This window comes from Erithacus rubecula (genome assembly GCF_903797595.1).
Source record: "Erithacus rubecula genome assembly, chromosome: 12".
In the NCBI taxonomy this organism is placed as follows: domain Eukaryota; kingdom Metazoa; phylum Chordata; class Aves; order Passeriformes; family Muscicapidae; genus Erithacus; species Erithacus rubecula.
The window spans coordinates 8729475-8755430 of NC_136664.1; the positions used below are offsets into that span (position 1 = coordinate 8729475).

General features: G+C 40.8%; 1 protein-coding gene across 1 annotated transcript in view; it reads right to left on the minus strand.

The window, feature by feature from the left end:
- Positions 1-25956, minus strand: part of SMPD3 (sphingomyelin phosphodiesterase 3) — a 98667-nt gene that overhangs the window by 13765 nt on the left and 58946 nt on the right. Inside the window, exons 2-4 of the mRNA XM_079316561.1 lie at positions 18879-20500; positions 7219-7294; positions 774-929 (exon numbers count right to left, since the gene is read on the minus strand). Of these exons, the coding sequence (XP_079172687.1) occupies positions 774-929; positions 7219-7294; positions 18879-20210 (1564 nt within the window). The 5' untranslated portion in view covers positions 20211-20500. The remainder of the gene's footprint in view (positions 1-773; positions 930-7218; positions 7295-18878; positions 20501-25956) is intronic.

Consider the following 25956-nt stretch of genomic DNA (forward strand, 5'->3'; position numbering starts at 1 on the left):
TGGCCCCTCAGCCCCAGCCACTGACCCAGGAGCCCAGCAGGGAGCTCTGCTGGGTGCTGAGCTGGGCAGAGCAGGGAGGCACAGAGGACACACAGACACAAAGCTCTGCACTCCACACTGGCAATTTAACTGTTACACAAAGTAATATTCATGTTAGGAAAAAGCTTCCTTCTCTGTGAACTCACCACCCATTAATTATGGTTTTGTGGAGTTCTTTTTCTAGTACCCTCAGCATCCAATTGAAAGAAAAAAACAAATTTCTTAAAATAAAATAAACCAAAAGTACACAGCATCAGTTAATTTTTTCCAAGACTGATTCAGCAATGTTGAATTCTCTCTGCAGCATTAGTCTCCTATGCCTGTATGTATGTGCTACCAAATTATTTTTAACTGCATGAATTTACTACTTTTTCTCCACAAAAATCCCATACATGTCAGTAACTAAAACTGTTGGACAGTAAGTGTCTACCTAATTGAAGTAGAGGTAAACCACTGGGTCTGTCCTCATTATTGCTACCACAAGAAACAAATTATTGCTCTTTTGCCTTAAAGCCCATCATGCTTAATAATTCTACAGAGCTCGTGGGATGAGCCAAGGGGAGTAGCTCACACTCAAAGCTCATACCTATTTTAGAGTGAGCAATTAAGATTTTCCCAGCAAAAGCCAGTCATAATTTAGTATATAGTCATATACATATAACCCACAGGGATCAAGAGCATTCCTATTCCTTTTCAGGACTGGTAGACACCAAGAAATGCAAACCTTGTCTTACCAGAGGAGCAGTTATCAAAGTTGAGATCTCCACAGAGTACATCAAAAGCCACCAGCTCCTCTGGATTGGCTGTACTGGAGGAGGAGGTAGATTTTCTGAATTCAGACAGCCAATCTTGAAGCATATCCAGTTGCTCACATCGAACAGTAGTGTCTCCTGCAGCAAACAAACAAACAAAACCAAATGTTACTCAGCCAGGTATGAGTTGCTGAGCTATTGGCAGACATCTTGAGAAAAAGGCTGCAAGGTAAGAAATGGTGTGGCCAGAAGGAGACTCATGGTGCTGGGCCTGTTAGGAACTCTATTGGGAACCACACTTTTTGATGGTTTTAAGTATCTCCTTCTGGAATCAGACACATCTGAAGAAATGAGAAGACAAATTCCCTGCAGAAACCACCCAAACCAATGATGCTTCTTGTAATAGGAGAATCTGATACAGTACATTTCTAATCAGGAATTCAGAGTTAAAATCCTACTGCAGACAGAACTAGACCCTGTGTTCTGGGGTAAATCACTTGATCTTGCTTTGCTTTCTGATTTTTGTAAAGGAAAAGTTTTGCTTTCAAGTGTGAAGAGTAAATATACATCAATGGTACATTCAGCTTACTAATACTGTAGTAGTCAATCTGAGGAAAGGTTCTATTTAAGGTCAAGAGGAGAATGCCTAACCTAGAATTATTTTTTTTATATTTTTAAAGGTACATGCTGGAAACAGGTTTAGGTAGGCAGCAATTCAGGAATAAAGAACAAGATTCTTTTCACCAGTTCCAGGGAGTTACAGCAGGATGTGCCCTGTTCTACATGCAAGGGCTGAGATCGATTGGTTGCCAAATGGACCCATCTGACACACAAAACAGCTCTTTAATTACAGCAACTAACCACACTTAACTTCCAGCACATTAGGTGACATGAAGTCTAATAAAAAATGATTACTGTCTCTCTGTTACAATGAGTACAGCAAATCATTTTGATGTGAACAAAGAAGCAGAGAGACACATTCTAGTAATAATTCTTTACCATATTGTCTTTCTTTTTGTTTTGGTTTCACTGTCCCTAGAGTTAACAGTGGTAATTTTGCTTGTTTCAGACTTTTAAAGACAAATGAAGTCAGAACAACATTACTTTTCTTCAAAATAAAAGATTTGTTTTCAAATACCAGAATAAGAAGGAAAAGCAGAAAGCCCAAAATTACTTAGTCTGGGTAGAATTTTACTTTGACATAATTTACTACTTTGTAAAATCTGTTTAGTTATGTATGTCCAGAGCTGCTTTCAGGGGCCACTGTGGAGATGGTGAATATTTAAGTCTGCACCCTCACAGTTTATTAATCACTCATCTGCAGCTGCCACCAGGACTCTTTAGAGACTTTTATAGAGTAAGCTCTGCAAAATCAGCACTGTCACTGCATTGGCACACAGGCTCCAGCCATTAAGGCTTCACCTTCCCACCACTCTTACCCTGACAGGCTGGAATTTCAACATCATCTCGGGGCAGGGGTGAGCAGGAAGGTGTTCAAGCAACAGTTAAATACAAACAGAAGCATAAATATTATTTGATTATTTGATGTGATACTAAATATTTAAAAGAAATATTGAAAAGACCATTAGTAGAGAAAGAGGGTCTAAAGTAGGCTCTGACATTGACTCTTCAGGCTGGTAATTCCAACAGCAAAAACCTGATTTTTTCTTCTGTTTGTGTTACTCCTAACAAACCTTTACCAGCTGGGCTGTAATATAAAAGCAGATCTATTCCCTAACCTACAGTTTCTAATTACTTGTACCTCAGGTTCCCATTGTACCCTACTCACACAGCTTGGCACTCTTGGAAAGCCCCTGCCCTGACAGCACAAGAAAGCCCCACAGTGAAGATGGAGCTAAACAAAAGCACAGGAAATAGGTCAGGTGGAATAAACAGAGCCTGGAGCAGGTGACACTCACTACAAAAGGTGTGCGTGACTAACAGATCCATTTGCTAGAGACAGGGAGAGATCACAGATTCATGGAATGAATGAGCTTGTGAAAGGACTTCTGCAGATCATCCAGCCCCAGGCAGGGATCACCTACAGCAGGTTGTTCAGGACCTGAACCAGCCAGGTTTTGAAAATTCCTATAGTTGGAGAGTGCATAATCTTTGGGTAGCCTGTTCTGATGCTTCATCATCTTTGCAATAAAAACCATTTTCCTGTGTTTAAATGGCATTTCAGTTTGTGCCCAGTGACTCTTGTCCCATCCCTGCACCCCAGTGAGGAGAGGCTGCCCCACGTTCCTCACCCTCCCACCAGTTATTTACACTTGGACAAGAACTTTCCCCTCCTGAAGCTGTCCCTGCTTTCTCATGGTGAATCTCTTTCAAAGCCATGGACTGTCCTCCTTTTGCAGCATCTGAATCTTCCTCTCCTGTCTCCTGTCCTTAGGCTGTACTTTTTCTGACCTGCCATTGTTTCCTCATAGGATAACTTTTAAGCATGGTGCTTGTTGACAAGAGTGAGGTAAAATCTCATTTCCCACAAAGTCCCAATTACATAAATTGCTTCATTTTCTGTGATGTGCTTTTACATTCCTGAATGGCCAAGGATTTTTTACTCATTTTCTGTGAATTATCCATCTGGCATGGATTCACCAAATGAGAAATAAAATAACAGGGCCATTACCACATGGGCATAAAACTCAGGCAGCAACCTGTCCCAGATCATCATGAAAAATACAGCAAACCCACTTAACTGAAACACAAAAAGGTAAAATTCTCCAACAGAAAAACCTTGAAAAACCAAGACACACACAGGCAAAATGATGTGTCTGATAAGATGCATTGTTGTCACTAGAAAAGCATTGACTGCATAGTGACATACATCTCTCTCTGGGGATGCTGAGCCTTTGTAACAGCCCTGCACAGCTTTTAACCTCGGGGCTGTGCAGGTAAACAGAGCCTTGGAGCTCTGGGAACATGACTTTCATCTGTCTTCAGCAAAGTGTGGCCTTGTGACAGCCCAGCATCCCTGACTATCCCCACTAGAGGTCATGGAAGTGATTGCTCTTCAGGGCACTACTGGGAGCAGGGGCAGATAGTCAGCTTCATTTCCAGGACACAAGATGGGCTCTCTCTAATGAATCCCTCTAATGAGTGACTTGGATGGAACTGTTTTCTGAGATTAGTGTTATCCAGCTCACTGCAGCTCATTGCAGTATCCACATGCAAAAGTTACTGCTCAGACCCAAGTTCTCAGCAGCTCCCAAGGATCAATAACTTTGGAGATGAAGATAAGTGAGCTCATCAGACACCCAAGTAGAAGAGAAGCCAAAGTTGCATCCAGCACATCAGGGGAACAGACAGTTCAGTAAACATTAACAGAAGAGAACTAGGTAGTAACTCCCAACAAAGGTTCAACTTCTTAAATATTCAGATAGAATCAGTGATCTGACTGCCACCAGGGATTAGCCAAAGAATACAGATTTGTGCTAATTGCTCTGCACTCTTTTCTTCAGGAACTGGCCTGGAAAAATGCACATAATTGTGTCGTGATGGGTTCCAGCAGCCAGCATTTCCAAATTCTCTGAAAGCTCCTTTCAGCTTCAAATCTTGCAGAAGGATGAAAGGGTAATATGGGAAACTTCAGCAGCATAAATAAATACTTCACCTTTGTGCACTGTAGAATAATCATACTTGCCCTTTCCATACACTTTGAAAACACTGGAGTGAAACCCTGGCTTCAGTTAGAACTCAGGCAAGTATTATACACTGACTGTTCTGTCCTATTCTGAGAGACACTGGAAGGAGCACGTGGCTGTAGGACAAAGCAGATTCAAGCCTAATCACAGGAAATTAAAAGATCTAGTGGAGGCAGTGCAGTATGGGATATACTGGCAGGAAGCTTGGGGAAGAAGAGAAAAAAAAAAAACCAAACTTGCAAAGTGTAGGATGTAAAGCCTAATCACAAGGAAAAATTGTTTCCTAGTCACAAACAAAGGCTTCAGTTCAGCTGTGAGACAGGCTGTGTCACACCTGACTGTGTGCAGACCCCTGCACTTGTAGCACTTCATCCAGGGTAGACCGAGGAAATAAAACAAACCAAAGAACCCAAAGGAGCAAAGTCCCCTTTTACTCTGCTGTTCCTGTCCAGCTAGGGCAGTCCCCAGCCGAGTTCAGCAGAGCCTGTGACAGCTGGGGTGGCACAGCTGGGAGGGGGAAGGAGGGACAGGCTGCCCTGCTGTGGGTGCACAGGCTCTGCCATGCAGGAACATCTGTGGAGTCACTGCCTCAGGGTGCTCTGCACTGGAGCCAATCCTGATTGCACCACCACAGCTTCAAACACTCAGAGATTTCTCAGAGCTGAGCTCTGCCTCTGCTCTGTGTAGGCTTGGGAGCCTGAAGCTGGGCTGGAGAATGTGGGCTGCCAGTGGCAGCATTGACACTGAATGCAGAGCAGGGATGTGAGCAGGGTGTGAGACAGATCCAGCAGGCTGCATCCCTTGAATGGGGCTGCAGCAGCTTGGGCTGACTCTGTGCTGATGGCTTGGTGGGGTGTGTGAGCTGTGACTCAACGGGACTCGGGGTGTGGGTGGATTCAAGGCAGCAAAACCTGCCCAGAGCATTAATCACTGACTAATCAACAGACATAAAAGAACCATGTAAAATTAACAGCCCCATGGAAAATAATTACATCAAATCTCATTAAAAGATCCCTTCATTTGTCACTGAAATGCAACTATTTCCACAGTGGAAATAAAGAGCTTCTTCATAGCAGCAACCAGTACCAGGCAGAGACCTGAGAGGAAAAGCTACATCTAATTCTAAAATTTCTTGTAAAGTTGAGGATCAGGTCTGAATAGACACTAATTGCTCAGAACAGAGTTGAGCCAGCACATACCTTGAGAAAAGCATTAGTAGCTGGTCCCTGTTCATAAGCAGTTGGATCATTTCACTTTATACCTATGTCAGTATCAGAACTGTCAAGTGTAAGTTTATGTAACCTAGAAGGGAAACCAGATTGCACTCAGCCAGATGTAACAAGATGATTTAAATGGCTGACCTTTCAAACACTGATTGTTTTTATAGATACATATCTTTACATCATTAAGCTGGGGTTTTGGATAATTTGTTTAATGTATGGATGTTATGAATCAAATGATGCAAATCAGAAAGCACTGCTCTGCCAAAGTTACTAACTTTAGTGTTCCATTTCATTACATAAACAAATATGATATATCTAGGGACAGACTCTTAAATCATTGTCTGCTCTATTTGAATGTAGTTTGAACCTGATAAGCCTAAAAATACAAAGCAGGAAAACAAAAGGTTGTGGTTTACCCTTTAACAAACTTTAGGCTGACTTTGATGATAGAACATTACTTCCCCTTTCTTTTTCCCTCTCCCCTCTTCCTCTTTAATACTTTAGGGATTTCACAATGTGGCTATCAAAGACTAGCCGAGAATACATGACTAGGTAGTAAGAAAGAACAGGACTAAAAACTAGAAACAAAACCCAAAAAACTGAACGAATCTGGAACATCAATAAATCTCAGCAATCTCCCAGAACATTACCGTAGGTTAAAAATAGAAAAGCAGAGAAGGAAGGAAGCAGAAACCTTTACATTGTTAAAAAGCAGCTGAAAAATTCATTAATCTCTTTTATAAGCATCCAGTGTCTGTAATGGCCTGGAGGGCTGGCAGTTTTGCTGCCAGGTGTGTGTGGCTGAGGCAGGGAGGAGCAGCAGGGCAGCACAGGGGCTCAGCCCCAGCAGCCCTGGCTGCCTTGGTCCCAGCACATGGGCTGGCAGCAGCCAGTCTGGCAGGGCTCTCCTGCTTCCAGCAGCCAGCAGCACGACAACCACAGCCATCATTTCATCATCACTATTAATAATTATTCTATTTCTTAAATTAATGAGGGCTATCCAACCCAATCTGATCACACTCAAAGTAAAGGTCTGTAGATTTGCTTTTCTAACTACACCTACTCAAAGTACAGAACTGATTTAAACATATGACCCAAAGAATTTTCCAGTGAGCATATTAACTTGCTAGTCATTCATGGATGAAATTTGCAGGTCAAAAGCCAGAGAATTTTGGCTTTTCCCACCAGAAATCAGCAGCTGTTCCAACACGTATCTTCTGACTATCCCCCAGTTATGTACAAAGAAATTTTTGTTTATATGCTAATACAGTATGAGTTGTAAATGCTGTTGAGTAACAATGATAATAATGTATTTCTAAAATACCAGTATTTGGTTAAGAGGGAGCAAAGATAAGTTCTCTTTTGTTTTTGCCCTATAATAATTACTCTGAGACTGAAGATGTGAAGGGCTGGGATACTCATCCACCCTCCTTTGCAGCACATACTGCACTTGACTGTCAGAACACAGGAGGGGCAACACCATTGCTCTTGTGCACAGAAATACCACCAAAATCCTGGAAATAGTGACAAGCACAGGAAGGAATCAAAGGACAGTACCTGCAATAGCTTGCAAGTGAGTGCAGGAAATGTATCCCACAATTCTTTGGTCCTGAGGTGTACTTCCCACTTGCACCTGGAAGGGAAGAAATAAAAAGGTGATTAATGAAAGAGCTCAAGCAACTCTACTTCCAAGACCATCTGTGCAGCTTTTTTTGCCATTCTTTCCAGCCAAGTCTATTTTGAAACCAGAAAAAGCCACCAGAGACACACACTGAGGCTCACTGGTCTTACTGGGGCTTGTGGCCAGCACACCAACTCTTTGCACATTACCAGGTTCAGTGCTTTGATTTTGATCTGCAACAAGTAAAAAAATTTACTTTCTCCTGTTCTTCACTGGTCTCAATTCAGGCTCACCAATATTTATGAAGTAAATATTGGGTTTGATCATGTTTTCTGCATTCCACAGTAAGTTTTGGATTTTGATGGATTTTTTACATTCTTCTGCAAAGGTGTTTGGGGCCCTGGTGTGCCTCAGCAGTGTTTGCATCCTTCAGCCCACAGCAGCATCCCTATGCCTGTCATGCAGACAAAAATACTACATGGAATTCTGTTCTTACACACAGAAGAGGAAAGGCTTCCAGGGAAGCTGGAATGCAGTATAATTCCTCATCTGTATCTTAAGCTACAATCATTTAAAAATGTATTTGTAGGTAGACACACAAGCAATTTAAAATCAAGTTCTGGTTTAGGTTTTCAACTCTATTGAGAGTTTTGGCAGTTCAGGATTTAGCTGCAAATCAAAATTCCCAATGATAAGTGGGTAAGTTTTGGATTGTGGCAAGAAACTAGTTTGAGTGTATGGTTTTCTTGTTGACAGTTTATGTGGCAGCACTGCATGAATAAAAGAAAATGCCCATAAAGGAAAGCTGTACCCAGGGCTCAGAAAACACCACCACAGATGACTCTACTTCACAAGGCTGGGCTCAAATTCTATCTGACACCTCTAAATAACAAGCAGAGCTCCATTTCATATGGACACAATTTTGTCAGCTTGGTTGGTTTTCTTGTTTTTCAGCTATTCAAGAACCATCTGATTCATTTTATAACTGAAAAGACAGCTTTGCAGTAAGTGAATTTAGAAGTCATTTGTACTTAACAATGCCTTGTTAACTTTGAGGTTTTGTGCCAGCCAGGGGAGTAGGTAATAAACAACTGGCATTATTCTGTCCTCAGTCTGTTCAGTCCTTTTTTTAGACAGTTTTACAAATGGATATTGATGGTGTTCTTATTGCTGTTCCCATTCAGCCAAGCTGCTTCAGGGAGGCAGAGGGAGACAAGGCAAATACAGGCAGTCACTGGTGCATCCAGCCTGGCAGGAGATTCTCCTGAGCTCACAAATTGCAGCAGAGTCAGGGGATGGGCAGCTGTGCTGGCTGCTGCCAGGGGCTGCTGCAGGGCTGCCCTGTCCCTCCTCCCCCTGGATATCTCAGAGCCTCTGCTGAATCAGGAGGAGCTTTCTCTCCAACTCTTATGCAGCATATGCCATTCCAGTAGAAAAGTGGAAAACATTTTATTTATTCCCTCTACTGTCTAGGGCAGGCATGTGAATAAACCATATTTCCCAAACTCAGTAATTCAAAATCACAGCTTCTCTTCAATGCTGTATAAAAAACCCCTAAACTATAAAAAGTCTCCACTTGTTTGCAAATGTGCAGTGTTTCCTGCAGCAGAGGGCAAGTGTGGCTGTCACACAGCTCTCAGCATCATTCACCACCTCTCTGGAAGGAAAACACTGCACAGAAAGTGTTCTGCCTTACAGCAGGAATGTGCTCCTTATAATCTCCTTATTGACTAAAGCAGATGGAATCATTCCAGTGTTTCTATTCAAAAAGCATATAAGATTTAAGTGTAAAGGCTGAATATCCACACATAAAATATAGCACAATTGAGAAAAAGAGTCAGCTCAAACTGGCTTTAGAATTTCCTGTGCAGCCTTAATGGAGTGCCTGACAAAGCCATGTACTCCTCAACCAACTTGTGCATAGGATCATACTAATTTCCATTAATCACAAATAAATGTGTGTTGTTCAGTGTGCCTGTGTGCACAGATCTGTGCTGAAATGGACTTGGGGTCTTTTGCTCTCAAAGAATTGTCAGAATTGGCCAGGATGAGCCTGGCTGTGCTGGATGGGGGTGCTGAGCACAGCAGATGCCCACAGGGGCAATGCCCCAGGGCTCTGCTGGAGCACACAGTCCCATGGGGAAAGGAGAGGGGCTTTCATCAACACTCTGCTAATTAAAAAAAAATAAAGCTCAGAAGCAAGAGCTGAAGACATTAACATAATCAGAATTTCCTTGGAAAGGGCCAGCATGGAAGTGCATCCAAAGCAGCTCCTCTCCCAGATTTCACATTTCCTACAGCTTTTCTGACTTTTAGGGGTTTGTAGTTTTATTTGAGAGGCAGTAGTGATGGCAGCCACTAAATTATAATCATAATGGAGGCAAATATGTGTGACAGCTACTAGGAGAGTAAATAAATACATTTGCATCCTCCTAGTCAGTTCCCAGCTACAGCAGAGACACCACTGTATTAAATACAACCTGAAGTAAAATCATAAGAAAAATCTGTTTATTCAGTCTAATTTGGTATTTGACAGATGGACAAGGACTGTGTGCTGTGCAGACAGGAAACCTACTTGACCTGTGAAATACTGCAAACCTTATAATTCCACATAAAAACATCCTTTTGTGTGGCCAAGCACTGCAGCTATTTCAGACTTGCATTTTCCAGGCTGTGTGAGATGGTGGTGGCTGGGGCAGCCACGTGGCAGGAGGACAAGGCTGAGCCTTCATCCAACGTGGACCTTGGCAGGAAAGCTCCACTTGCACCACACCGAGTCAGCACTTCACAAATATAATTTTAGCTGCCTAAGAAGAAACATCTACAGCCACAATTAGAAAGGAAATAAATGTAAACAAATGAGCCAGGGTGGCTCTGTCACCATAAGCCTGATTTAAGCTCACCTCAGGTGCTCTACATTGGTAAATGTGTGTCAATAACACATTTATTGAATTATCCTTCTGTAGGGACCTACTTCAGGCACTGCACACTAAAAATCATCACACAGTCTTGGTTGTGCCATGGACCATTCCTCTTTGTGCATGGAAAAGTACAGGAAGATAACATCTAAATATAAGGCCCAATATTTTAAAACATTTAATTTAAAATTATTACAGGAGGAAAAAGGTATGTGATAACCTGTTAAACAATAGTGTTACCTAGAGGCAAAATTAAAACTTACTTGTGCTGTAATAAAATGTCCAGTTCACATTAAAAATTAGCATTTTTCACAATTATGCTGAAATATGCAATATATATTCCAATTCTCACTAGATTGTCAATAATCAAATTGGTCAAACATTGAGAAGCTAAGAGTGGATTCAGATCCCTATTACACCCACTGACCATTGCATTTTGTTTGCTCTTGAGAGGGGGCCTAAAAGCTCATTACAGATGAGAAAGGCACTTTTTCCCTTAAGGGAGAAATCCTGCTAAGGGTGTGTTTGGAATCCAAAATGTCAGTTTCTGCTGCTGCATATTTATATTTGTCCCCTACCTGCAAGTGAAATAAATAAGCGCAAAACTGACCGCTCTGAATTTTTGTTTTCCAAGTACTGGCTGTGTCAAGCACACAAAAGTACTTGACATCAAGTGCTTTTTATTAAAAGATTTAATCTCAATGCTACAGCACATTAGTGCAATCTGTTGGAGAGACCATGCTGGGACTGTGCTGTGCAAGACTGGGGATATTCCTAGAATTGTTTTGCAAAAGCTTGTCCTACATGACTGAGGAGTGGTTTGCCCTCCACTGAGACTGGTATCAGGTAATAAATGGCTGATGAAAGAAATCATGCCAGCAAGATTATGGCAGAAAGATTCTTGCTGTCAGGAAAAAAAAAAAAAAAACTAATGAGTAGCAAGAACTGAAATTTTAGAGCTACAGCAAGGGAAAATAACTTTAAATTTAATCACACTGCTTGCTGTCATGGGAGTTTCCTGGGCTAACTGGAAAATCTTGCACATCTCATGTTTCCCATATGCTAGCACAGTAAGTGTACAAAGCTGCAAACTTGACAAATAGCTTTTCTCTTAAGAGTTTATATTTACACACATCTGTTCCAGCAGTGCAAAGCAATTCTCTCACATCTGGATGTCAAGAAAAACATCAACAGATACTTACACAAAACCCAGGAGAATGCTACTTCAGTACTGGGGTATTTCTTTACCACCTTGAAAAACAGCCTCAGACAGGTCATTGTCGTGTTAATAAATCATCAGGGACTTTGAAGGAAATGCTCTTTAATGATTATAAATTTGAATTGTGCATGAGAAATCTCACTTGATTAAAGAACCAATCTAAGAGTCTCAAATACTGACTAATAATATATACATAAAACCAAGACATTTGTTATGAGGACAACTTAATCTTTAGTGACATTTGCTAGATGGTCCACATTGCCAGGAAGGAACCATCCAAAAACATCCAAAATAAAGTAGTTTCTTAAATACGTACCCTCCAAAAGAAAGGAGTTATTTACATACAAGTCCAAGCATATGGCATTGCAGGTATGCAAACCAGATGAGAGCTCACATTTTGGCATGCTCATGGAAGAAATTCTTCACAAAGTCTGTCACCCCAGAATCATCATGTGGTTAATAAAGCCAGAGCTGGGAAAGGTAAAAATAACCTGCCTGTAACACTGAGACTCCTTCAGGTAAATTGGGATCTCCACAGTCTAGCTCCTGCTTCAGCCAGTATAGTTTAATCACATCTTGGGCTGTAAATGAGCAAAACCATCCATTTCATCTGCTTAGGTGACCATGGAGGTGTCAGTTTTGCCACTGAATTAAATGTGGAGCACAGTCCTGCTCCCTGCATTGCTCTTCTGAAGAGGATAAGTGTACAAAGCTATACAGGAAATGAATTCAGCCATGACAGCAAACACACTAATGATGGTCATAATATGAAGAAAAAATAACCAAGCTGAAAGCAACTCTGAATGCTCTGGGGGGGGAAAATCCTGTCTCCTTAAAAACAGAAGTATGAACATGGCATTTGTAAAGAATATCATCTGCACAGGGGCCTTGAGTAACTCTTTGTGTTGGAAATAAAACACCTCAGACAGAGAGTAAGTGCAGGGCACAGAAACAGAATTTACAGTTGATGTGACAGTGACTTACTCCCACAGAAATATTCATCTTACCATATGTAGCCAATATTGTTTGAGCTCAAGGGAAGCTCCCTTAAAAGAGCCTGAGATTCAGCAGAATTTCAGTGGACCAAGCAGGTGCCCATGCCAAGGAGTGGTGTTTCCACACACACTGCAGGGCTGGTGCTCTGAGATGTGCTGGTTGCAGGCTCTGCACCTCCCCATCCCCACTGCAGGGGGATTTCATTCTGTAATCCAATGCAATTATAATGACTTAACTGTGAGGAAGGGGAAAAAAAAAAGAAATGGAAAATACAAATACTTTTCTTTCCAGTACAACATTTCTGTAATCTTCCAAATTGTATCCATTGCTCCTGGATTTTTTTTCTCATTTCAGCAAATTTCCAATACAAGCAGGAGAGTGGGCATTAAGAACTTAACTGGAACAGCCAAACTGTGTCCCAGTCTTCATTCCTGTTACTGTTAAGAGAAGATGCCAAGGAAAACTTGCAGCTGCTCCCATTCCCACCTCAGACATTCCTGTCCCACAGAGATGACTTAGATTAGTCATAACTCCCAGGAAAGATGTATTTTTGGTTAGCTTAGACATGGTGCAAAAAGATCTATCTTATTTTCCATCCTTTAACAGCTCTGCCTTTTGCCTTCAGAAATATGCAGCAGCTTCTAAAGAAGACACATTAGCTAAATACCTAATTTGTTACAATAAACATGTTATTTATATATATTAAAGAAGCTTAAAATGTTATAGAAGTCAGCTCAAAATTGTGTGGTGCTCTGCAATTCTTTCTAGCTACATTTGCACTTGATTATTTCAGAATCCTATTTTTTTCCACCTTCCATGTGCAACAATTATTGTTTCATGAACTCAGAGAATCTGTTATTTGGAAAATCTTCATTAAGCTTACATATGAGGGAAAGTGGTTGTGAATTGGTGCCACAAATGAAGGACTCTTCCTCTTTTGAAGAGGATAAAGCCTACAATTGACATTTTCTCAAATCTGTATTTCATTCTGCACAACAGTTTTTATTTATCCCCATAAATGAAGGGGAAAAGGACCTTTATCAATAACATTAATTATATCAAAGTGAAGGAACATGGTACAGTGCCATGGTAGAGTCTTTTTTTTTGTTGTTCTTTTTTTAAAAAAGTCTCAGTTTATTGGATTCCATCCAACCTCTGCATTAACATTTACAGCTGAAACTCAGCATGTGGAAAATGTTTAGGTTACCCTCCTGCCTTAAATGGCACAGATTTAGAGTCATCTAAACAAATTCATGAGCAGCTCTAGACATTTCTTTTATACATCTTGGGATAACTGTAGGTACTGGACAGCTGATCAAGGAGAAGGAAATCTGACCACTGGAAACTCTAGGTGTTCTTTAACTGGTCAGAAAGATGCCATTCCTGTTTTCTGTGCTCTCCTGAGGTCCAAAATCTTCCCCTGAACCCAGAGTGGAACTGCAGCACTGCCCCTTCACTCCCAGGCACAGCACACACAGGCTGGGGACAGCAAAGGCAGCTAAAATTACCCCAGTGAAATGCATCTGCATCACAAATATCAAAAAGGAGAATCACAGAGGTTAGTTCAGGGAACCCTCATTTTCTCACACAAAGCAGCTCCTCGAGAGGGGAAAACAGTAAAAATTGTGCTTCAAAACAGTTTTGCAATCAGAGCTGCTGCTCCTTCTACCATCTGTTACCACCATATCAGCTCTTTGGAAAACAAGTTGAGCTTTGCACACAAAGCAAAGGTTGCTAGGTTTCCTTTAAGCAATGAATAATAACATGTTCTCTGCACAATTACTGTACTTCCCTGAGAACAGCCTTCATTTTCAGAGAATTTGAAAAGTAAATCTGTTAATAACCTTTGGAATTAATATTAATTAAACACAAGTTCTTCCAGAAATACAGCAAAATGCACAAGACATTCTTTTTCCTTTTGATTTTGAAGAATACTATTAGCTGTTCAAGCTTCCCACATCAGACTGTAGTTCTGCATTATGTTCACATGCTGGGCTTTAACTTAGAATTCTTATTTTTGCTGAAATGGACTCCCTTGGCAGATGTCAAAACCCAGAATAATTTCCTACTAGGAAGAGTAGGAAGAGCAGCCTTCTACACACCAAACTCCTGTATCTGCCAGTCCCACTGGGAGAAAGAAGCCTCCAAAACCTCTCTCTCAGTCAACAGGCATTTTGAAAATGATGCCTCCTTCACTCACCTCCCCACTCTCAGTGTGCATCTACATCTCTTAGATAGCTTAGATTTCCATTACTGCCTATTACTATTTAAGGATAAGAGAGGTGAAATTTATCAGCAAAAGTGAGTTTTTATTAGATTGCTTCACCTGGAAAAATATAGATAAACTCACCAAATCAAGTTAAGGACACTTTCCAGTGTTGTTGCACTGCTGTCCAAAACTTACACAGCATCCCTGGCACAGCATAACTCAGACTCCACACTAGCTCCTCTGTCTAAAGAGGGACATTGACATTTTGAATCCTTCTAGTAAATTACAGACAGGTGATGCATTACACAGTTTCTGCTCTGCACTCATTGACACCTTTTAAACTCGATTTGGCAGTACTGACTTGTAAAATCAGCATCCAGTTTCTGAGAAGGATGTGCATGTTATAACTAACTCCCTTTAAATCCATCAAAACTACAGTGCATTAACATTATGTGTGTGTCAAAGCTGCAGCTGCAGAGGAGCTGAGACCTCTGAAATCTGCAGCAGATTCCAGACAGAGCAGTCCAAGCCAGATTTCCAGTGCCAGCCACCAGCACAGGGGCTGTGCCAGGCTCACTCCCCACCTCTGCAGCCCAGCAGCAGCACAGACAATGGGAGTTATAAAACCTACAAAGTGGCTCGAGGGCTCTTCTCTCTGGCATTTTAAATTAATGTGAAATGCCACGCCAGAACAGAGTCACAGCAGAGTCTCCCAAGGGCCCAGACTGCCCTAGTATGAAAAGGGATTGGCTGATTTAGGTATTTGCTAACTTCTCCTCTGAGTCTTTAGTGGCAACTAGGAACTATGGTTTAACACTTCAGACATGAAACTGTCACTTGGATGTGACATTTCCCCCCTTCATCTGTGCTGCTTTTTTCTGTGACTGTGTTTTTCGTACATCCCAGTGAGACCCTCAGATTGGAGACAAAAACTTTGGTGGAGTTTGAAGAGTTCCAAGTGCCAAGTGCAAATTAGTCCTCCAGCTTTGCAGAAAATGGGCTTCACACGATGGCTCCTCACAACTACATCATCCTCTTTCTTCATCCTGGCCTGGAAAGCATCAGCCTCTACAGATGGAAAAACCAATCTGATCTCTGTCAGGAAAACCCCAGCAGTAGCACTTTTTGTGGCAGACATCCTCAGGAGGAGAACAGAGGCAGACTGCCTTTGCACAGGTCTCCAGGTAGCTGTTAGGTAGCATGAAACTGTGCTAAAAGCCTCTGTAATTTACTCCAACTTGGCTCCTTTGTTGTGACACCCTAGGTGTTAAGCCACAATCAAATCACTTTGCCTTCCTGTACTTTAGTTTCTCCTTCTATTAAGCAGATATTGACCTTTCTTCATTATGCACTCTGAGATGTAGGAATGAAAAGCAGTAGGTAAGAGCTGATTGTTATTACAGCTACTAATAATAATCCTTGAGCTCTTTAAGTCTCTCAGGTAAAATAATTTTGTATGACTAAGCAAATCTCTCAAATCCTTCCAAATCTCTACCTGAACTTTACAATCTAGGTAGTGAAGACAGGGCAGGGAAGACGAGGGCAATGGAAAATAATTTCTTATTCACTGGAAACAGAACCCATTCTAAAATGAAAAAACATGCAAAACACTTTAACCAGGGCAGTAGGGATCTGTTTTGTGTCAGAGTGCCCCAAATTAGTTTTGTCATTTTCAAATTATTTAAACTTTCTTTAAATATTTAGTTCTGAGATCTCCCTAACAGTTTTATGTGTAGTAAGGAGACAATTATACTTACTAAACAACAATCAGATTCTTTCTCTGAACGTTCTTCTGAATTTTTGAGGTTGGGTGTTTCTTAAGGTTCTGAATAATGGGAATAAAGGCTTCATCCTCCCCATGAGTGGAAACATTAACTGGCTTTATCCATATTCTCAAAACATATGAGCCTTCTCCCCTCAACTGCTTTGCACAACTTTTGGTTTTTAACCAACACAGAGAGGGACTGCTCCTTTACTCAGAGATGGAAGCTGTGCAGGAGGAACAGTCCTTGCAAGTATTCTTCCAAAACAAAACTCAGTTGATGTTTGCAGATTCAGGCATGGGAACTCTGCATTCCACAGGAGCCAGGAACTTAAACCCAGGGTTTGCATAGAACAGAGGCTCAACTCCATGCCCCTATGGACTGGCAAGCAAGTAGGGCACTGGTGCTCTGCAGGGCTCTGCACAGCTCTAATGTAGTTGTGGCTGGTATTATAGACATTCAAAACTCTGTAAAGTCCCACCTGGAAGTGGGGAGATAAGCTGTCCACTGGGATGGCAGAGTGCTGGCCAGAGCAGCACCTGCCACCCTGACACCTCTGCCTGCTGCCCCACTGGAACAGCTCCAGCTTCTGCAGTCACTGCACTGATTCTCACTGAAACAAACCAGCCTTTTACTGCTTGTAGTTTTTGTGTCTGGAGCCCATACCCACCCAGCTGCTGGGTCATCAATAAAAACAGCTAAAACCTCTAAACCTACTTTATTTCAAAGACAAAATTAAATAATTATTCATAGTCTATGTTGTTGCTGCCATCAAAGAAATTACATATGTACAGTTGGTCATTTAATGTACAAATAAGAAAGAATGTAAATTCATGTTAAGATAGACATCTTCATAAAATATTTTTCATTCTGACCTAAAAGTATATCAGAATGATACTGACAGGAGGAAAAACAAGCTTATGGCTGGACAGAATTCTGTTATATTCAAAAAAATGGAGTCATGTTTGGAACTTCATAATAATTGGCCTCTATTCCCTGCTTAACTGTAACATTATTTAACATCTTGGATTCATAATTAAGTTCATCATCCCAGTGGAATCTTGAAAAGAGGCTTAATTTTCTGCAAGAGAAATGGAGACATTGCAGCCTGCCTAGCAGGGTGGCAAATCAATGACTCAGCAATGGGCAGTTAAAAACAGATTGGTTTTAATCTCTTAATCCATGATATATGCATATGTTCAAGGGTAGTCTTTGTGACCCCAGAAATATTTATGCTGCACAAGATCTATGTTCATTTTTTGCTTGCAGTAATTTGTGGTGAAAAAATAAATAGTTGGTGTTCATAAACACGTAAGAGTGCAACAGTTTAGACCCAGTTTTTGGAAATCTTTATTCAGATAGGTTTTTGTTTAGGTCAATGTACATGAAATACTGAACTAAAATCTAATATTTTGGGGTTTTTTACACAAGTCACAGTACCAAAAGTTTTTGCTTCGGTTAAAAAGTACAGAGTACAAAGCCTCCCACTGATTCTTATTCACAATCTATATTCTTAATAGCTGTCAGCGGGTTTTGTTGAGGACTTGTGACTAGAAAGCACATATAATTTGAGCATCTGATGTACTTTAGCAATATTAGAAAATAAATTCAGTATTTAGTTAGTGAAACCCATTCCAAACTATGACTAAATCACAAAATCTGAAATTCTGGACATTTTCACATCTTTCTGGGTTTGGGTCTACAGACTTGGATCTCTGTCAAAACTTTTTGGTTCTGGACTAATCACAGATTAGAAAAGCCCACTTTCCAGTTTAGAAAGAGCACAGCCAGATACTTCCAAGAATTAAGCATGAACAACCACTAGGTCTTGGAAAAGAAAATCACTGCATGCAGACTTTTATTTTTGCTTTTCCTGATTTACAGATACATAACCCCAGGCTTCCTGTTCTCTCTACCATTAGTTAATTTAAGTAAACTGTGTTAATAATGCAAAAAAGCTCTGTGCTCCCCAGTGTCCCAGGCATATCTGCCTTGTTTATTCTTCTTCATATCTCTCCTTACTAATTCTTCTGCAAGCAAAAGAGCAGAGTAGCCATACATTTCACTGCAATTCTTTCAGTTTTATTATACTGACATTTAGACTTTTGATTGCCTTTTGATTGCCAGACAAACACACGAGTGCAAGCTGGTTTCCAACAGTAATGCCCATTGTACTGTACTCACGTTATGAGGTTTAGATTTCTGTAAAGAAAGAAACTAAAATATCATGAAAGCCACTTCAGATTTTGAGTCTTGAAATGATACTTGAGTTCTACCTCCAAAAGTCCCTCATTATTTCAGACATATCCATCATTTTAAAACAGTATTCAGGCTACAAAACCCATAAAGACTATATCTATAGCCCATTAGGTTATATCAGGAAATCTAAATCTGAATATTAACTCTGTTGAGGTCTAAAGAAATGAGAAAATAAAGCAACTTTATAACTTGCCACATATACAGATACTTAGAGCTTCAAAAAGGCTCTTACCTTGAGAAACAAGGCTCCCTTGGAAGCCAAGGAGTCCATTCCTCTTCCATTGGGGTAACAGTGATAGGCAGCATCCATAACAGGATAGCGGCTGGCAAAAAGTAGACCACTGTTCACAAACTTAAAGCTGCAGCAGCCATGGCAGCTGTAGACCCCAACATCATACACGATGTATTCAAAATAGTGATGGAGCTGCTCTTTCAACTTCTCCGCAGCTCTTTTGTCAAACACTTCCTGCAAGCACAGAAAGTCCAGGTTGGCAGGGAAGAAAGCAGAGATCTCATGATCAAAGGTCTCATCTGTGTGTTTCTTTTTCCGCACTGAAGTCTTCTTCATGATTGAAGCTTTGTAGAGGAGCTTGTTGTTGACAGTGCTTTGGTCCACTGTGCCGTCTCCGACACGGACTTTGACTAGGGACTCTCGTGAGGCAGAGCAGCTGTCTAAACTCCCAGAATCTCCTTCCTTCTGCTTGTGGTTTGGTGTTTTTGAGATCTCTGCATCACCTTCCAGTGGGGGCTCTGCAGGGCCACTGGCACGAGCCTGGCCGTTGGCAGCGTCTGTTTCTGCGTCTGACATGTGGCCGTTCTCCTCTCCATTGATACGGACTATGCAAGTGTTTTCCTCTCCCTCATGTGGCTCTCCACTTCCCCCTTTATCTTCTCTGCTCTCCTCGCCGTTGTTGGAGCCGCAGTTGTCTCCCTTGTACTCCATGGAAGTTGTCCTTTTGATGCCAGCGCTAACAGTGCGGTTGTCTCCAGCCTGGGGGGAGGCCAGGCTGCTGAAGCTCGCTGCACTGATGGATGTGTTGGTTGGAGAATCTATGTAGATTTTAATCTGTGGCCTGCTCGCCCCGTTTCGGATCCTCCGGCCGATCTCCTTAGCCCTGGCCTGCGTGTTGAAAACGTTATTAAACCTGGCCAGGGAATCGGGCAGCAGGCAAACATTGGCACTGCCAAAGCAGAAGCTTTTCCCAGTGCCTGCAGCCTTCCATTCCGTGAGCAGTGTGGCTCCATTGGCGTGGCTCTTGTCTTTCAGCCTGGAGTAGATGTAGGGCCTTCTGGCTGACTGCAGCGGGGACCAGAGCAAGAAGCCAACCAGGGCGAAGGGAAGAGAGGCCACCAAGAGTGCCAGGTAGATGGGAGTGGTGATGATGATGCAGAGTGCATGAAAATAGCATGGGTCATCTGCTCTTTGACGTTTTTCATAGGTGGTTGGAACAAAAGAGCCCACGAGCCTGTCTGCTAGCCAGTAACATGGGAAAATCAGGCCCCAGGAAAAAGAATGCAGAACTGACAGAAAGCTGTTGGGAAATGGAGAAGTGTATAAAACCATTGCAACTTAATTATGACAACGCTTCAGGGCCTACTACATGATGTCACTGTGTCAAGCATCCATAGGAACACTGGGAGAGGGCTGGGGAAAAAAGGTCCGGTCAGGAGTTTGGGTTTTTTTTCCAGTGAGAGTCAATAACAAAATTTTAAGAGCACCATTTCACTGTGTTGGAGTAAAAATGAAACAAGGCCACTGTTTTCGTCTGGCTTTTTGGCATCTGTATTTGTCAAAGGATGTCATTTTTCACTGGGGGCTGCCATAATGAAATTCTCCAGAGGCAAAACAGAAACCTGCAGAAACAAAAGACAAAACATATTGGAAGTTTAAGTAACACTTATTGGAAGTTTAAAACAGGTTGAGTTTTTCTCACAACAATTAAAGGCTTATTACATATAGTGTATTTAGATGGAAATTGGAAAGGTTTGATCAAGGCAGGATTTGGGGTTTTTTGTTTCAATTATTACCTCAGCATAACTTTACCAATCTTATGCAACATGTCTGAGTTCAAAGAAATAAGGGACAAGTCAAGTGCCAAATAACAAATGCTTGGCATTTACTCATTGCCAAAGGCATTTTGGGATGTTGATAATAGGGGGGAGCCTGGCAGATTTGTTTTCCTGAATGATTATTAGGATTTTTCAGAAAAAAAGCTCAAAAGTGACTCTGGCATCTACATATCAGATAGAAAAAAATAACTTTAAACCTATCCAATTATGTAATTACCATTAGAAAAGAAAAAACTCCAAAGAAGTTATTCCGTTCTACTGGGTGATTAAAATGCCTTATAAAACCCCTATTTACATAATCACTCAGCAGACCAGAAAGATTCTTGTTTACAGCAGTGCCAAGGGTAAACAGAACATTGTGTTTGGGATCTGTGAAGTGAGCACAGACTGCAAACCTTTTATTCCAACTTTCAGGCTGACAACCTTCCCAGTGAAAGGTGTAGTAGTGTTGCAGATTATAAGGTAAAATACAATATAATGACTTTTACTATTTGAAAATAACACACCAGAAGAAAATGCAAAAGCACAATGGATCCATAAAAAATTGCCTAATTAGTTCTTTAATAGGTGTGTCCTTGAGTATATGGTGACAGGATGTTACAGTTCCCTGGGGAACATGAAACCAAGTGACAGTTTTGTAGATAAAGCAGTCAGTGCCTGCTTGGTGATGTGCTGCAGTAAAAAAAAAAAAAAACAACAAAACAAACAATTCAATACTCCTCCTGCCAATTCTGTTATGGACTGCAGTATCAATAATCTGCAAGATAAATCTACAAGATAAAGCTGTCCAGCAAACCATGAAGCACCCAACTGAAACAGCTTCACAGAGGCAATTATCCAGATTGTGGGGACATACTACATGAAAGGAATTCATGCTTACTGTAGATCCAGCATACTATTGTGTATTTGTACAAATGAAAGAAAAATTAAAGCAATCACAAATCTTTTCATGGGATAAGATTGCACAGCACGTCATGAGGCAAATTGGTTTGGACTGAGGTTTGTTTCAACAACTTTCAGCAAGATTATGGTTCTATGTAAGCACTAAAGGCTGGATGATTGCTCAAGGCCACACTGGTGACTCCTACACTTCCTCTGTCTTAAAAAAGGGAGAGTATCTTTCAAAATCAGGAGAGATTTTGACCAGGTGCCAGCTGCATTCCTCACTGCCAGCCTGCTGAAATGAGGAGGCAATAAGGGTTTGAGTACACACTTGTATTCCATGCATTTTATTCCATGAATTCTAATAGAATTCCCACAACTTATGACACAGAAGTACAGAAATTCTGGTATCACAGAACATTTTAAAATACAATAGCTGGACAAAAGGGAAGAGGGAATCATTAGCCGGATGCCCTTTAAATTTTTGCATATTGCAGACAGAAAACATAGGCACGTCAAGGTCCTAATTAAAAACCCTCTTCTTGAAAGAAAATTATTATCCTGACTTACTAACCTTACAGATGAAAGCAACCACAAAACTTGCCAAAGCTCCGTTACAGACTCACTGGCACACACACAAACAGGAACTAAGTTTCCTACTCCTTGCTAGAAAATCCTATACACACTAGTGCCTCAAAGCCACCCAAAAAAGAGAATTAAGAGGGTCACGAGAGACAGATTTTATCTCAACAAGATCTTAAAGGGTGAGGGAAGGCACCATGTGAGTCAAGAGGAACTTGGAAAACATGACGTCAGTAACATCTCTCCTAATGCAGAGGTTCAGATGGAGCCTAAAGCTAAAGTGCCTAATTCCTTGTGATGAAGGGTATTACTTGGTAATCCAATGCTTTATTCATAGGGGTTTGAGAGATTAAGGGAGAATTTAAGATATTGCAGTGAAACAGATATTTTTGTATGCTACAAAGACGTAAACTGCAGCCTTGTTTGGTGGTTTTCATTACTTTGTGAGTGTTTGAAGGCTAAAAATAGATTTTATTTAATTTTTTTTTATGGTGGCAGAGTAGAACATCTCAACTTTAGTGATAACAAGACATCAGGCAGAAAGGTTTCAAAGATTTTTATGATTATAATTATGCCCAGAAGTATGATAGAGACATCATAGATCAAAAGAGATGTTTTTAACTCCAGCATTGCTTGCAAACTAAATAAAGGACAATAGAAGTCAACAAGTGATAAGAGAAACAAAAGAAAAACAACAAATCTCACAATAATAAGGTCATGAGAACAGTCTAGAAATGGTCAGAAAAGTTTTAACCTCCATCTGCTTAGAAACTAAAATACACTTCAAATTCAGACAACTACAATTTCTTCAAAGGTGTCAGTAATATCAACTGTATTTTTAAAACTATAAGTAAATCACAGGCAGAAGAGTTAATTATTTAAAAACAGAATAAAACTGCTGAAGTAACTAGCTGATTTGGAAAGTTACCCTATGGGTAACTTCATATCATAGTTTACATATAATCATTAAAACTAGTGTTTCTTGAATCCTGACATATGATCTCCAGTGAAAATTGTAGCAATACTCATCTAAAAATGAATTCTAGAAAATCAGTTTATTTAGGCTGTGTTTTTTTTGTTGCCTTGATTTCCTTATTGTCACTGTAATTTGAATAAGAGAAAACAATCTTACTAAATGGTCCCACTATACCACATGAAACAGCAAAAATTAGTGTTTGTAAGTGAGCACAGGTGAAATGAAGATCTGAGTTAACTGAGGGAATTCCCACTCAGGCTCTCACCTCATTCAGTTCTTAGACAAACCACAACTTAATTGTTGCTTTCCCTATTGTCCTCATCTGGTTCTCCTCACAGACACACTCCATAAAATCTTCCTTCCTTTATTCAGTGTCTTTCCCCTGATTATTCTTATACATGCTTTTAATTAGAGTCTAGTTCAACAGCTAACTAACCTTGTGGAAAAAAACCTACTGCAAAAGGCCAAAGCCACATGAACTGCTTTCCATGCTTGATTACACGGCTGTAATTACAGAGATGCAGCCATCTCAAGGGGTCAGGGGCTCTAATGAAGATGTTTTTTGTTCCCCTGTGATCACTTCACAGCCTGATGTTTAAATGAAATCCTGTCATCCTGCTTGGGATTCATTCCATGAAGGAGTTCACAGTGCAGGCTAAGGGAATTTAAGTGGAACTTACTAGCTCACCTTAGCTTCCTCTTAAGTCAATAACAATTTACAGCTTAGGAAAATATTTGTAAAAACTTAGTAAAAACATGAATCCTCTTAGGTATGAGAAGCTGAATTTGGTGAATCACTAGTGCTGATGAATAAAGCAGAACCCATTCAAACCAAGGATTTGGCAGGAGGAGAAGGGTAGTGGGACAATGTTTTTGCAGACTTGCCATTGCAATGTTCATTTACCAGTTTCAGTCTAAAGGCTCTCCCTTCTTCATAAAGAAGGTAATCAAACACTGCTCTGCAGCTTGTCTCTTCTGCCCATAGGCAGCCATCAGGCAAGAATCAGTATAAACAAGATGTCTAACTCAATTGAACTAACCTGTAAAAAATAAAATACTAAGAAGTGTGAATTTACAAGTCTCACTGAATACCAGTGTTGTCAGCAGTTAAGCACATGTCTACAAAAAAAACCCCAAGCACCCCCACAGGTTCAGGGAGCTGCTGAGCCTCTGGCATATTTAGGGAGCAGATTTGTGATGATGCAATCTGTGTTTGAAACCAGGAGGGATCAAGCACTTGGGCTAAATTTTCCTAAGGAGGCTTTGGAAATCTCAGCAGTGCCTCTCTCTGAATGTCTCTAAGGGCTGGACACAGGAGGAGATTTGGGCTGTTGTTGAGCCCAGTTTAAGGAGCTGAGCAGGGCAGGAGCCCTTTGGTCACTCCTGCTGGAGCATCCTGCTGCAGATGGGTCAGGGGGGACCAAAGGACAGTGTGAGGATGGCATCCCCTTCACCTGACAGCAGATTGCCTGCAGCTGCAGAGAAACTGGGCTGGTGCTCTGTGTATATCCACACCCCAAATGGGAGCTTTTCCCTCAAAGTGCTGAAAATTTGTGGTCACACTGTAAAAGTTGCTCTGAGCTTTACAGTTAACGTGGGCCATGGCAACAGATTCTCATTCCCAAAAGCAGATCAGCTGAATTTTGTAGTCCCAGATCATATTCCTAGGCCAAAAACCATACCCACACACCTTCTGCTACCTAAATAAATCAGGTTATGTTTTAAACTTAATAAAAAAATACAAATTCATTAATGTTAATTTGTGGAAACACAGGTTAAAAAAAGATCTGAACAATTATAACCCATTGAAAAGTGTTAAAAACATGTCAGTTTTGTCCCTTTTTTCTTTCAAAATGGATGCAAAATTGAAGCTGGATGCATTATTGCAGAAAACAATCAGCTTTCATATTCCTGCAAGCCACACTGAGTTGCTTGACACAACAGAACTTGCTCAAAACTTACATCCAGAGTCAGAAATGCAGAAGGGACACATCACATCTCTCAAGGCTAGGAGAGTTTTATTCTTTACTTCACACATACAAACTGCACTCCCAGCAATGAAAGCTGTGTTTACACACCAGCTGCAATAATTGCTCCCTGGAGGCCTCTCCCAAACCCAGAGAACTTCACCAATCCAGCTACAAACTCTGAAAAACACCTCCAAAGCTTTGTGCATTCTGTCACTGACTGTGAGTGCACCAGTACCAGCCTGTGAACATCAGCCAGCTAATCAAATACAAGCCATGTGGGAACTTTTTATGAGGGCATTTAGTTCTACTTCACTGGAGGGCATGAAGACTCATCTAAAAATCTGGACTCCATAAGCTTTCTTCAATTATTTTTATTTCAGTGGAAATAGAAGCAGACTGACAGTTTCTGTTGTATTTTAGAGGGGACAATGCCATGAATGCCTCTAAAAATATCATGGTTATGCAAACTAAGTAACAACAACCAATGTCAGTTCTGATCTGCAAGGACATTACTGTCAAACATAAATTTGAGTGCATGGTTAAAGTAACTACTTCAGAATTCATACCAAAAACATCCTAATCAGCAGAACTGTCTCTTCTTGTACAGGGGACAATCATGTATTTCCAAATTATCAATTCCTATTTATGGCCTGGAGAACTGGTTAGGAGTAGAATCAATAGCATATTGATGGATGAAAATAACTGCAAATACAGAGAGCTCTAAGTTTCCTGAAAAGTTTTGCTATCAGGCAAAATTTAGACCAAAAAAAGTTCATCTGACCACTTGGTGATCTCACTCAGCACCTGGAAAGCTAAACACTCTCTGTTTT